The following is a 15,426-nucleotide window of genomic DNA, read 5'->3' on the forward strand; positions in this document are numbered from 1 at the left end:
TCACCACTGAACTGCTCATAAGTACATAAGTATTGCCATACTGGGACAGACCGAAGGTCCATCAAGCCCAGCATCCTGTTTCCAACACTGGCCAATCCAGATCTAAAATACTGGCAAGATCCCAAAAAAGTGCAATATATTTTATGCAGCTTATCCTAGATATAAGCAATGGATTGTCCCCAGGTCCATTTTAATAATGGTCTATGGACTTTTCCTTTAGGAAGCCATGCAAGCCTTTTATAAAACCCTGCTAAGCTAACTGCTTTTACTACATTCTCTGGCAACGAATTCCAGAGTTTAATTACATGTTGAGTGAAGAAATATTTTCTCCAATTTGTTTTAAATTTACTACTTTGTAGCTTCATTGTATGCCCCCTAGTCCTAGTATTTTTGGAAGGAGTAAACGAGTGATTCACATCTACCCGTTCCACTCTGCTCATTATTTTATAGACCTCTATCATATCTCTCCTCAGCCGTCTTTTCTCCAAGCTGAAGAGCCCTAGCCGCTTCAGCCTTTCCTCTTACGGAAGTCGGCCCATCCCCTTTATCATTTTCGTCGCCCTTCTCTGTACCTTTTCTAATTCCACTATATCTTTTTTGAGATGCGGTGACCAGAATTGAACACAATATTTGAGGTGTGGTCACAACATGGAGCGAAACAAAGGCATTATAATGTCCTCATTTTTGTTTTCCATTCCATTCCTAATAATACCTAACATTCTATTTGCTTTTGTAGCCACCACCGCACACTGAGCAGAGGGTTTCAACGTATCTTCAACGACAACGCCTAGATCCCTTTCCTGGTCGGTGACTCCTAATGTGGAACCTTGCATTATGTAACTATAATTCAGGTTCCTCTTTCCCACATGCATCACTTTGCACTTGCTCACATTAACATCATCTATCATTTAGATGCCCAGTCTTCCAGTCTTGTAAGGAACTCTTTGTAATTTTTCACAATCCTCTTACGATTTAACAACTTTGAATAACTTTGTGTCGCCAGCAAATTTAATTACCTCACTAGTTACTCCCATCTCTAGATCATTTTTTAATTTGTTAAAAAGCAGCAGTCCCAGTACAGACCCTGTGGAACCCCACTATCTACCCTTCTCCATTGAGAATACTGACCATTTAACCCTACTCTCTTGTTTTCTATCCTTTAACCTGTTTTTAATCCACAATAGGATACTACCTCCTATCCCATGATTCTCTAATTTCCTCTGGAGTCTTTCATGAGGTACTTTGTCAAATGCCTTTTGAAAATCCAGATACACAATATCGACCGGCTCACCTTTATCCATGTGTTTGTTCAGCCCTTTAAAGAAATGTAATAGATTGGTGAGGCAAGATTTCCGTTCACTAAATCCATATTGGCTTTGTCTCATTTATCCATGCTTTTGAACATGCTCTGTAATTTTGTTCTTCATAATAGTCTCTACCATACTGCCCGGTACCGATGTCTGGCTCACCAGCTATAATTTCCCGGATCTCCCCTGGAACCTTTTTTAAAAATCGGCATTACATTGGCCAACCTCCAATCTTCTGGTACTATGCTCAATTTTAAAGATAAATTACATATTACTAACAATAGTTCCGCAAGTTCATTTTTCAATTCTATCAGTACTCTGGGATGAATACCATCCAGTCCAGGAGATTTGCTACTCTTCAATTTGTCAAATTGCACCATTACATCCTCCAGATTTATAGAGATTTCATTCAGTTTCTTTGACTAGTCAGGTTCGAATACCATTTCTGGCACCGGTATCTCTCCCAAATCTTCCTAAGTGAAGGCCAAAGCAAAGAATTCATTTAATCTCTGTGCTATGGCTTTGTCTTCCCTGATTGTCCCTTTTACCCCTCGGTTATCTAGCGGTCCAACCAATTCTTTTGCCGGCTTCTTGCTTTTATTATTCCTAAAAAGTTTTTTAATATGAGTTTTTGCCTCCAATGCAATCTTCTTTTTCAAAGTCCCTCTTTGCCTTCCTTATCAGCGCTTTGCATTTGACTTGCCATTCCTTATTATTATTATTTATTGCATTTGTATCCCACATTCCCCCACCTATTTGCAGGCTCAATGTGGCTTACATAGATTTGTTAACATCATCATATCAGGGAGACAAATATAGTTGGTAGTGTGAAAGGAAGGAAGGGGGAAGAAGGAAGAGAGTGATTGGGTTGGTTATAGCAGCAGGGTTTTCATAATTGATTGGACTAGTGCGATGACTTAGAAAGGTTGTATATTCTCCTTGTAGGCTTTGTTGAAGAAGAATGTTTTTAGAGATTTTCGAAAGATGGTTATTTCGTTGATTGCTCTCAAGTCTGTAGGCAATGCGTTCTATAGTTGCGTGCTCATGTAAGAGAAGGTAGTGGCACGCATCTACTTGTACTTGAGACCTTTGCAGCTGGGGTAATGTAGGTTGAGAAATTTGTAGGATGATTTTGTGGCATTTCTGGGAGGTAGGTCCATGAGGTTTAGCATGTAGACTGGGGCGTCTGCATGAATGATTTTGTGTACAATCATGCAGATCTTAAACGCAATGCATTCTTTAAGTGGGAGCCAGTGAAGTTTCTCTCTTAGTGGTTTTGCACTTTCATATTTAGCTTTGCCGAATATGAGTCTGGCGGCCATATTCTGGGCAGTTTGGAGTTTTTTGATTGTCTGTTCTTTGCACCCAGCGTACAGTGCATTGCTGTTGCTTATTATTTGTAGTCGGTTCCTTCTTTCATTTTGTCAAGGACTTTCTTTTAGCTCTAATAGCTTCCTTTACCTCACCTTTTAACCATGCCGGCTGTCGTTTGGTCTTCCTTCCTCCTTTTTTAATACACAGAATATATTTGGACTGGGCTCCCAGGATGGTATTTTTGAACAGCATCCATGCCTGATGTAAATTTTTGACCTTCACAGCTGCTCCTCAATTTTTATTTCACTGTTCTTCTCATTTTATCATAGTCTCCTTTATGAAAGTTAAACACTAACATATTGGATTTCCTGTGTGTACTTACTCCAAAACCAATATCAAATCTGATCATATTATGATCACTGTTATCAAGCGGCCACAGCACCATTAGCTCCTGCACCAAATCATGCACTCCACTAAGGACTAGGTCTAGAATTTTCCTTCTCTTGTTGTCTCCTTCACCAGCTGCTCCATAAAGCAGTCCTTGATTTCATCAAGGAAGTTTACCTCCCTAGCATGCCCTGATGTTACATTTACTCAGTCAATATCGGAATAATTGAAATCACCCATTATTATTGTGTTCCCCAGTTTGTTAGCCTCCTTAATTTCTGATAACATTTCTACATCTGTCTGTTTATACTGGCCAGGTGGATGGTAGTACACTATCTTTTTCCCCTTTACACATGGAATTTCCATCCATAGGGATTCCAAGATGTGTTTTGTTTCCTGCAGAATTTTCAATCTATTTGATTCAAGGCCCTCCTTAACATACAATGCTACCCCTCCACCAATTCGATCCACCCTTTCACTACGATAGAATCTGTACCCTGGTATGACAGTGTCCCATTGGTTATCCTCCTTCCACCAGGTCTCAGAGATGCCTATTATATCTAATTTTTCATTTAGTGCAATATATTCTAACTCTCCCAACTTGTTTCTTAGGCTTCTGGCATTTGAATATAGACATTTCAAACTACGTTTGTTGTTCCTATTTACATCTTGCTCAGTAGTTGAGTGTTAATTTGCAATCTTTTTTCTGATTTTTATTTAAGCACACCTGATCTACTATGGTCTCTTTTGCAACCTCACTATTACGATACCCTACCTTCCCTATTTTGGTGATATCTTTGAAAGATACCTTGTTCTGAACAACTGTCGGCCTTCCCCCAGGTTCTAGTTTAAAAGCTGCTCTATCTCCTGGTCCCACCCTGGTAAAGGTGGCGCCCATCCTTCCGGAATAGGCTCCCCCTTCCCCAGAAAGTTACCCAGTTCCTTACAAATCTAAAACCCTCTTCCCTGCACCATCGCCTGATCCACGCATTGAGACGCCAGAGCTCTGCCCATCTCTTGGGCCCTGTGCTTGGAACGACAAGCACTTCGTAAAATGCTACCCTAGAGGTTATGGATTTGAGCTTTCTACCTAAGAGCCTAAATTTGGCTTCCAGAACCTCTCTCTTACATTTTTCTATGTCATTGGTACCTACATGTACCAAGACAGCCGGTTCCTCCCAGCACTATCTAAAATCCTATCTAGGTGACGTGTGAGGTCCGCCACCTTCGCACCAGGCTGGCAAGTGACCAGACAATCTTCATGTCCACCAGTCACCCAGTTATCTACATGCCTAATAATCGAATCACCAACTACAACAGCCGTCCTAACCCTTCCCTCTTGAGCAATAACTCCTGGACACCCATCCTCGGTGCAAGAGGATATTGCATTCCCTGGTGTGCTGGTCCTGGCTACAGGATTACTTCCAGCTGTTCCAGGGTCATGCTCTCCTTTTAGAAGACCTCCCTCCTCCAAGGCAGCACATGGGCTGCCAGCCTGGAGGTGGGACTTCTCTACAAGGGCCCTGTAGGCCTCCTCTATGTACCTCTCTGTCTTCCTCAGCTCCTCCAAGTCTGCTACTCTAGCCTCATGAGAACGGACTCATTCTCTGAGAGCTAGGAGCTTTGTGGATCGAGCACACACATATGACCTCTCATCAACAGGGAGATAATCATATATGTGACACTCAATGCAAAAGACTGGATAGCACCCCTCTTGCTGCTGGACTACTGTCTGCATGTTAGTAATATAGAGTTGTTTAATTAAAACTTCTTCAGGTACTAGGGATATCAGAGGAATATAAAGAGCCTTAAGACTGATGTAATGTGTAATTTATTTAGTGTTTGCTTCTCAAAAACTAGTTAAATATAATTAAAACGCTAATGAAAACTCCCCTCTTGTTGTCCTAATTTGAATAATTGACTTTAAATGAAGGGTTGAGCTAGGGGTGGGTGGGAATGAGGACCGAACTAGGCCCTACTGTGCCTTCTATAGACTACCTGTTAATGCTGATGCAGAAAATTCAAGTTTTAAAACTATGGGGAAAAGGGTATGGAGACCTGCTAATAAAGTTTGCTTTTTTTTTTTTTTTAATTCTGTGTTTATCAATATCCTACAATTCCTCTTTTAAACCCAATTCAAGTTACCAAGCACAGAATAAAATAATTCCACTTACACACAGAAATGTCCTCTTCTCTCAGAACTTCTCAGAAAGAAAGTTAACTGGGACCTTTCCTCCCTATATAGTTTGGATTCTAAGGAGACTGTTTCGAACAAACCCTTTGAAGCCACAGAAATGTCCTCTTCTCTCAGAACTGACTCAGTGAGTGTTCATTGGTCCACAGAGTCACACTCTCCATGGCACACTTTTCCTCACTGAATTTAAATAGATTATCAGATATCCTAAACTGGGAAAGATCTCAAAAACCAAATCAGGAATCACAAAGGTGGACAGTCATTCAGGGGGGCTCAGAGCAGCAGCTGGTCAGACACGCTATAGTTATCCAAAACCCACAATGCAAACTGATGCTGGAGAAAATTCCAGTTTTTCTCTGGCCAGTACTGCTTAAATGGCCATTGCAAACTAGTTTTGCCATTTATATTCTAGGTTTTGATGCTGCAAAGCCAACTTCAGCAGGGCTGGGCAAACCTACACAGCTACATAAACACAATATATTACGGTTACCTGCAAATTGTGTTAGAAGTGTGAAGGTTATTTCCCTTGCTAGGAATCAATTTCCCTTTCAAAAAAAAAAAAGGTATGCGTGAAAATATTTCAGCGGTTTAAAGGCACACACAGAATTCTATACCCTTCTAGAATGAAAAAAACAGAAAACAATATAGGTATTCATGTCATGGTTTAGAACTCACCTGAAATTTGGCATGATTTTCCATACAACATAAAATAATGACTCTGGACTAAAGGCAGTCTGGCTTCCTTGCCATAAAGCACAAAGTGTTTTTCTAAACTCTTCCACCAAAGAACTAGAGGAGAAAGACAAATAGACAATAAGTGGAATTTCATGCTAAACTAGACCAACTGTACCTGAATGTACACCACTTCGATAGCTTTTGGGCTTGTAGGCAGCATATAAATTATAATAATAGACCAGTGATTCTCAACCAGTGTGTCAGGATTCACTGGTGTGTCACCAAAAATTTGACAAATTAGACAGCAAGCCTGTGCTTTACCTAACAACTACATATGCCCAGTAGTGTAGCAAGGGGGGGGGCGGTCCGCCCCGGGTGCACGCCGCTGGGGGGGTGCAGCGCGCCTGTCGGCTCTTCGTTTTCATGCTCCCTTTGACCCGGAACAGGTTACTTCCTGTTCCGGGGCAGAGGGAGCATGAAAACGAAGAGCCGGCAGGCGTGCGGCACCCCCCCCAGCGGCGTGCACCCGGGGGGGGGGGGGGGGGGCGTTGCGCTGTTCTGGAGGGGCGCTGCACCCGGGGGGGCGGGGCGCATCGGCGATCCGCCCCGGGTGTCAGCCCCCCTAGGAACGCCACTGCATATGCCTCCAAGCTGGGAAGAGCAGAGAACCAGAGAGTCAGGTACTCGAAATCTCATTAATTGGTCCTTATTTCTACTTCCCCACTACCCCCAATGATAACTATTGCTAGCAGCCCCAACTAGAAATGTTGCAGGTCTGCTGTTCATAGGTTCTGGGTAGTACATTTGCAAAGTTTTGTATTACTTTACAGTATCTGGCACTGGAGGAGTAGCCTAGTGGTTAGTGCAGTGGACTTTGATCCTGGGGAACTGAGTTTGATTCCCACTGCAGCTCCTTGTGACTCTGGGCAAAAGTCATTGCCCCTGGTACAAAATAAGTACCTGAATATATGTACACCGCTTTGAATGTAGTTGCAAAAACCTCAGAAAGGTGGTATATCAAGTCCCATTTCCCTTTCCCTTCTGTTGCTGCTACTGAGGTGATGCCAGAATATATAAGCCGTAAGGGAACATCCCTAGCTCTATACTCTAGAATGGGTGAAAGTTTATTGTTCACTGGTAGTATGAATTTGTCTACCATTTGACCCCCATATTGAAAGTTATATGTAACATTAGCCCCAGTTAGAATAACACCTGTATTTTTTTTGCCAAGTTGAATGCTGAATTTTCCAGGCTGCTCTCCATTATTCATAATTAATGTAAGAACATATAGCTCAAAATTGGTCCACATAAATTAGTGCCAAGGACAGCCTGGATTGCAGGCAACCAATACAATAACACTTAGGTCAATGATTTACTAAGCTTTTTCCTCATAAACACAGGATAGGAGAACCGCCTTAGTGAATTAGTTTCCAGTTGTTTAAGAAAATTCAGCAATATACCTGTATTTTTTAAAGAAAAAAAATTAATCTGATCATTTAAACAGTTTATTAAAAAATAAATTCTGTTTAAGAATATTTTATATTTCCCTTGCATCATTATTAATAATGAAACATAATGCTAGTGCACCTTAGTAAACAGAGCCCTTAGGATTTTATTTTTATTCAGCTGTGAATTTTAGTGTTCAGTGTGTCACAACAGACGAAAGGTTGAGAACCACTAGTAATAACCACTCTGAACCAGCATTTACTTCATTTGCCTTCTTAGGGCGGGGAAAAAGGAGAATTTTTTCCCTATGGAAAAGGATTTCATTTTGTCCAGATCACCACAATCAAATAAACTGCCCACTTGTCAGCAGTCTGAAAAAAAAACAAAACAAAACTGGGACTTGGTGGCCTGATGCCTCTTTTCAACCAAAACATGAAGCTATGAGCCAGATTTTGAGCAGCATGGAACAAGCAAGATAATGAAATGCTTTTCACACATCAGGACACATTTTTAATCTGTGAGGAAAAGCAACATTTCCAGCTTGAATTGGAATGTTAGAAAAAACAAGGAGTTGGTTTGATATGCATGTGAAAGCAAGTGTGAAAGTGATGTTTAAACATTAAAACTAAAATGGCGTGCTTATTACCTTTAAACAAACCAGAGTTAAAGTGGAATTTTCTCTCTCTCTCTCTCTCTCTCTGAAGGCTGTGCTGACTTTCTTAACCAGTGTTTCCTACAGCATTTTACATTACATTCTGCAAGTTAAAAATACGAATTGTCTTAAGAGATCATTACCAAATATTTCCAACTATCCAGGACTGAAATGTGCACCAGCAGTTATGGATAGCCTTCTTGGAAATCCTTTAAGCCATCTTCAAAGAAAATATGTATGTGCACTTGCTCCTCCTGGCTTTGTACAGTTACTGAAGTGCTACTGTACTCTCTACTGTAATCAAACCTGTTTTTAATGCAAAATCCATGTAGCAGTCTGCTCACACAGTATGCTGGTAAAAAGGTTATTCAACTCACATATTATTGTCCCCTTGACTTCTGGTGTGATACATTCTTCTACCTGCCGTTTTCCCATTTCTCAGTTCCACAGCTGGCAATTCCTTGAAGTAACAGCAAAATTGCTGAATATTACTGTGACACATAGAGAGAGAGAGAATATGAGGAAAAATGAATAAAACGATACACTTTTCTATGAAGGCAACACTGAACACAAAGTTCAATAAACACAGGTTAATGTTAACAGTTTCTAATTGCATAAATGAGCAGCAATAAAACATTTAGCTAGAAGTTATTAATTTTACACAAGTACAGTATGCAGTAGGCTAATAGTAAGAACTCGTATAGGACACAGAGGAGTCGACTTTCAAAGCGATTTAACCAGTCAGAAATGGCTCCTGGCTGGTTAAATTGCCTGTTCAGGACTAACAATTTTCAGCAGGACTTAACTGGTTAGTGCCGCTGAAAATAACCAGTTAGCACCAAACTGAAAACAAGCTATTTTGGGGGGCGTTAGAGTCAGCACTTGGCTGGTTAAGTGACGATATTCAGCACTTAACGAAGTTAACCACATAAAAGTCAGTCCTATCTTTGGGGTCCTTTTACTAAGGTGCACTGAAAAATGGATGGTGGTCGTGCAGGTGCGGGTTTTGGGTGCGCTCAGGTCCATTTTTCAGCGCGCCTGTAAAAAAAAGGCCTTTTTAAAAATTTTTGCCGAAAATGGACGTGTGGCAAAATCAAAATTGACGTGCGTCCATTTTGGGTCGGAGACCTTACCACCAGCCATTGACCTAGCAGTAAAGCCTCACTGTGCGATAATGACCTACACGCGTCAAATGCCACTTGGCGTGCGTCCAATACGCACGGCCGAAAATAAAAATGATTTTTCGGACACGTGTATCGGACACGCGCCAAAACTGAAATTACCGCAATAGCCATGGGGTAACTCCATTTTGGCACGCGTTGGACGTGCGCAGACACTTACGCGGCTTAGTAAAAGGGCCCCTTTATGCAGTAAACCATAGCCAGTTAAGTGCTAAATATCACACTTAACCGGCTAACCGGCTATGTGTTAGCTGGCTCCGGAAACCCTAATATTCAATGCCATGGTTTGGAATTGAATTTCCGGGTTTGAACGCCAGTGATTGAATAATCAGGCCAGAAATAATTTCACTGTGGCATATGAAAAGCTGCAATGTTTTTCTAAGAGGAACTCTCTCATTCTAACTCATATGACCAGATAGAAACTCAGGACAGGAGAAGCCACAGGCTCAATCTCCAAAGGGAAAGGGAAGGGAAATGGGACTTGATATACCGCCTTTCTGTGGTATTTTGCAACTACATTCAAAGCAGTTTACATATATACAGGTATTTATTTTGCACCTGGGGCAATGGGAGGGTTAAGTGACTTGCCTACAGTCACAAGGAGCTGCAGTGGGAATCGAACCCAGTTCCCCAGGATCAAAGTCCGCTGCACTAACCACTAGGCTATTCCTCCACATGGATAACAAGCCTGTAGCTTTATTTGCAAAATCTTTCCTTGCCTGTATCTGACCAACAAAATTGCTAGCACTGGCAAGCTGCACTTATCAGAAGTCTCTCTGTCCTTTCACACAGTAGAGAACAGTAAAGCTTAGTTCTTAATTGCCACTATACCCAACATGGGATATCCATAGCTAATTACATCAGCTTCCCACAGCAACTGTATTTTATAAATAATCAGAAGGTAAGCATCACCTGAGAGACTGAAGGATCGCATTCATAAAGCAAGTGTTCCCCAGATTTCGAAGACCTGTTGCGCAGACAGCATTGGTACTTCCCTACGAAACCAACAACAAAAATCAAGAAATGGCATTTAAAAAGTTTCCCAAATGCATTTTTGATCCTAATGTGGCTACAAAACAATAAAATCCAACATCATCGTACCAATGAACAAAAGACAGACTTTTTTTTTTTTTAAACAGTCTCTTTTATTGTACACTTCCTCTTAATGGCCCAAATTTTGTTTGTTGGAAAGCAATTACATAAGTACTGCCATACTGGGACAGACCAAAGGTCCATCAAGACCAAGGGAGAACTGGGTTCTACTAAGTGCTCTGCTACTTCTGTACGAATTGAGCCAAATAACTGTACCTTAAAGTATGCTTTGGGTTGCTAAATTTAAATAATGATTATTTAAGAACATAAGAATAGCCATACTGTGTCAGACCAATGGTCCTTCTAGCCCAGTATCCTGTTTCCAACAGTGGCCAATCCAGGGCTCAAGTACCTTAACTATGACATCATAAAATACATTGAGGTCAGACAGATACAATACTAAGGAAATCCAAAATTCTGATTAGGAATAAAATACATTACTAACAGTTTTCTTAGGGGTTCATTGGCTAACAGCATACATCGATGCTGTTGATGTCCATTATTTGCTGCAAGCTTCATTTTATGCAATGTGTCTTGTGGCAAATAGAACATGTTAATGGCATTAGCATGGGCAGTTAATAAATGATCTGTTAATCTCAGTATATCTACTTTTTTTATGAAAGTCATTAGCATTTATGGAAATAAATGCAAAAATCTGACAAGATAAATATTTAGCATTCTTTGCTACATATACATTAGCTAACTGCAGATAAGTGCAGAGCTAAGAGTACTTTTTTTTTTTTTTTACTGTTTTCGGAAAAGAAGGACACTAACCTCAAGATCTGTTAAAGATTTGTTGGGCTCTGATGAACTAACAGTAAGGTAATGTTGCAGAGACACACAGCGAAAGACATCTCCTGGGGGAGACAGGGAGAGGATTAACTCTCATATGAGTGTGAGCTGAAGGCAGACCTACACCACTTATCTCTACCGTCATTTCTAGCCTCTAGATGGGAATCCTCCCCGAGAAGTCCAGACTAAGTGCACTGCTAAAAGGGATATAGGATTCTAGTTATCAATGTGGGCGAGCATCAGATATGTTTACCATTAATTTGTGTTATTTCAGTACGTCCCGTTTTATGAATGAGGTTTAGTTACTAATAACTGGAGTAAACAGTAAAATAACACATGTAACTGTATCCCATGTTGATAACTTCTCCCTTTGTCAGAACCATACAGTGTCTAAAAATACAACTGCTTTCATATGGGTTTATCCCATTTTAAAAGTTGAAGAGTTAAAAAACATAGGGGCTCATTTTTGAAAGAGAAAAACATCCAAAAAGTGGCATAAATCTGATTTGCCCTGGGGTGGGGGAAGAAGTTGATTCTATTTCTTTCACTGTGTGACCAGAGTTTGATCGGAACGAGTGCAAGAGGTGGTATACTTAGATTTCAGAATGGCCTAGATACTGTTCCAAATAGGTGACTTATAAATATGCAGAGAACCCTTGGTGTGGGCCCTAAAGGGGCTGACTAGATCATAAAGCAGTTGAATGGGAGGCAACAAAGGGGAACGGTAAACAGAGCTCACTCAGAAGAAAAGGGCATCCATCAGTGGGGTGCTGCAGGGATCGGTTCTTTTCAACATTTTCTTAAGCGATAGTACAGAAAGGTTAATCAGGAGAAGCCTGCTTTTTTGCAAACGATATCAAAATCTGCAACAGGGAAGATACCCTGGAAGGCATGGTTAATACAGGGAGGGATCTAGCAAAGCTTGATGTGAACCAGAAGAACATGTAAGTCAGTCAGGCTTTGGCGTAATAGTACTGTCTTTTTAACCACATATTTTCTGTGCTGGCTAAGAGAAGTTTCCCAAGCTAGCGTAAAAAAAACAAGTGCACACATAGCTTTGTTATCAGGGCAATGAGTACTACTGCTTCCCATGGGCTGTCAGCTACCCTAGAGTGCTGTAATTATCTACTTTGCCTGACCTTTCACCTCTATGCAATAAAAGCTAAGACATATATCTAATCATTCTGGGTGTCTGAGTGATTCATCTGCACATATCCTAGGAAATACGGAGAAGAATAGTAGGGTGCTGGCTACAGCCTGCATCACTTGAGGAATGGTCTAAAACAGGGGGTTTCAACCCAGTCAGGGTTTTCAGGATATCTCCATTGAATTCAATAGGGATATCCTGAAAACCACAACTGGCTAGGTGTGCCCCGAGGTCTGGGTTGAAAACCTCTGGTCTACAATTTGGTGGGTAAGTTTTATTCTTAAATATGCAGGATCATGCATTTGAGAGTGGTACAAATACAGTGGGTGAAATTCTTTTGTACATGAAACAGCAGAATCCTATCTGACCATCCTAAAGTACTAAACTGGTAGAAGAGAGAGCAGTAAAAGTCAGCAAGATGTTCAAGTTCATAGGAGGGAATAGCCAGCAGGAAAAAGAAGATGACAGTCCCTCTCTACAAGTCTCTGGTGAGACCTCATTTAGAGAATTGTGTGTAATTCTGTAGATTGCACTTTCACAAAGATTTAGACAAGATGGAGTTGGTCCAGAGGACAGCTATTAAAATGGTCAGTGTCATAAACCATACTGGAACAGATGAGGTGGCTCATTTTCAAAGCACATAGACTTACAAAGTTACTATGAGGCGTATTTTCAAAGCAGTTAGACTTACAAAGTTTCATAGGTTACTATGGAACTTTGTAAGTCTAAGTGCTTTGAAAATGAGCGCCTTAATGATCTAGATCTAAATAGGTCTACTTTGGAAGAAAAACTGTACAGGGGAGATATAGCAGAGACGAGGCCACTTAGCTCGTGGACCCTAGCAGGCCTGACTTACCCCAGCCGCGATCAAACGCCCGACCGAGAGCAACCAGTGGAGGGCGACCAGCAGGTGACTGACTGGAGGTGAGGTGTCTGCTTGTAGGCTGAGCCTGGAAACACACGGCTGTGAGCACCCGTGGTTGGCAGCCAAGGCCACCCCCGGAACTCTCAGAAATGTGCCAACGGCACTTGCCACTCCGAACTCGGTCTGCCCAGCGCGGTGCCTGACCAAGGGCCTGGACCTGTCTCGTGTGGTCGGCAGCTGAGGGACCCGCACGAGAGCCCTGGGACCGGATCAAGCCAATAGCACTCACCACTTCCTAATAGGTCATCTGGCACTACCGCTGTTGGAGGCGTCCCCTCACCGGAGGAATGAGAGGTGCTGAGAGCCGGCCACCCCGCTTGTCGCGTCTGAACAGCTGGCTGAGCGGGCCGCAATGGACGAGTCCCATCTTCCTCTCACGTGTTGGAGGCTCTGGAGAGGAGAACCGACAATCGCCGGAAACCCGGGAGGTAGGGAGAGCTGGCATTGCAAGCTCGGGAGGTGGGGAAAGTTGGCAACCCAATCTGCCAATCAGCCGTCTGAGAAGCTAGAAGAGAGCCCCATGCACAACCTAGCCAAGAGGGCAAAGGCGGGCTCCTCTCCACTGCTCAACCGCTGCGCCACTGCACAGTGCCATCCCACGATACTGGACCAATAACCTGCTGAGGTGCCAACAGATTCTGACACAGCCTAGAACAGGAGATTCATCCTCATAACTACTAGACCCGGTTGGATATCACCGAGCTGCTCATCTGAGGAATATCTACTGACTGCCCACTTCACCCACTGATCTGGCAGAGAGAAAGAGAGCTGCTTCCCAGTGACACTGGACCCTTACAGCAGAAGAAGAAATCCCACACGACCCAGTCCCCAACTCCCAGAAACAGAACAGTAGCAGTGAAGTGACCCACAAGAGGGACATGTGAATAACCACACCACAGAGAAACAGAGCATCAAAAGACCTCAGGATGACCACCCATTACAAACCATATGCGATGACAGGATTAGTCACAAAATCTCGACTGAAAAATTCTGCCTCTCTCCCTCACATGCTCTTGGTTCCCGCTCATCCCCTTACTACTCTCCCAACCACTCTGCCTTCCGCCCAACCCAGATCAAGCCGTGGCAGCAACCCTGACCCAGGTGATGACAGCGAAACCCTTACCACAGAGAAGATGACCAAAACTATAACAAACACATATACCTCAACACAATGCTAATCGCACTACTAATTCCCCACACCCACAGCACACCCAACCTCAACACAGACATCATACACAACATCCCAATCATTCCCCATGTGCACCCTATCCTCATGCTACCGCACAACATCTATAGCCCAAATCTACAGAAACAAGGCAAAAGCAACAAATATAAAACCAAACAAAGCTGCCAAGCATAACCTCATCAAAATTAGATGGAACAACAAGACTCCCCCCTCCTACTTACCAATACCTATCACATACATAAACGCCAGACCAGTAGTGAACAAAACAGAAATCATCAGAGACTGGATAGAGGAGGAAAGCCTAGGAGAACTATTCAATACAGAAATCTGGATCTGTCACAAAAACAACCCCATTCTAAACTATATCTGCCCTCCAGGATACAAAATCCTACACACTACAAGACACAGGAAAAAAGGAAATGGAATAGCAAGTGATCTTCAAATCCTTTCTCAAAACAGAACTCATTCCAAATTCAGCTCCCCCCAGCTCGAAATACTATCCTGCACAATACTCGAAATACTATCCTGCACAATACGAGACAACACACTCCAAGATCAACTCTGCTGCTTCCTCTTCTACAAACCACCAGGTCAGACTCCTATCAAGACTTTACCGACTTCATCTCCAACACATGCTCATCACACTCAAACATACTGCTAATCGGTGATCTAAACACACACCTAGAAAACACGAAAGACACAAGCGCCAAAGAATGTTACAATTTCCTTCAACAATAGAACTTCTAATAGCCCCCCCAACTTACCTACAACAAAGGCCACACTCTTGACTTAATAGCCTATAAAAAACACACCATATAACGCACAAGGACATACATGGGAAGAAACACCATGGTCCGACCAATTCAAACTCTTCGCGACCCTCAACAGGAAGGAAGCCTCCACTCAAACCATAACCACCCATACAACCTACATATCCCGAGGCAGAATCAACAATGAAACCTTCTGGAACAACATTCATTCCAATTTCTGGTCGCTACCCAGCAATTCCTCACAGTTCCTAACATCCTGGAAGGACAGATGCCTGACAGTCCTCAACAACACAACCTTTGAAAATGAAGAAAATGGTCAAAACCAAGGTGCACCCATGGTATAAAGACGAACTAAAAG

General features: G+C 42.3%; 1 protein-coding gene across 3 annotated transcripts in view; it reads right to left on the reverse strand.

Moving 5' to 3' along the window:
• Positions 1-15,426, reverse strand: part of USP3 (ubiquitin specific peptidase 3) — an 85,356-nt gene that overhangs the window by 17,570 nt on the left and 52,360 nt on the right. For all 3 annotated transcript variants that reach the window (XM_030188221.1, XM_030188227.1, XM_030188236.1), the window contains 3 exons: positions 10,069-10,151; positions 8,353-8,466; positions 5,878-5,991 (listed from right to left, as the gene is read on the reverse strand). In XM_030188221.1, the coding sequence (XP_030044081.1) occupies positions 5,878-5,991; positions 8,353-8,466; positions 10,069-10,151 (311 nt within the window). The remainder of the gene's footprint in view (positions 1-5,877; positions 5,992-8,352; positions 8,467-10,068; positions 10,152-15,426) is intronic.

Source organism: Microcaecilia unicolor, chromosome 1 (assembly GCF_901765095.1).
Source record: "Microcaecilia unicolor chromosome 1, aMicUni1.1, whole genome shotgun sequence".
Classification (NCBI taxonomy): Eukaryota; Metazoa; Chordata; class Amphibia; order Gymnophiona; family Siphonopidae; genus Microcaecilia; species Microcaecilia unicolor.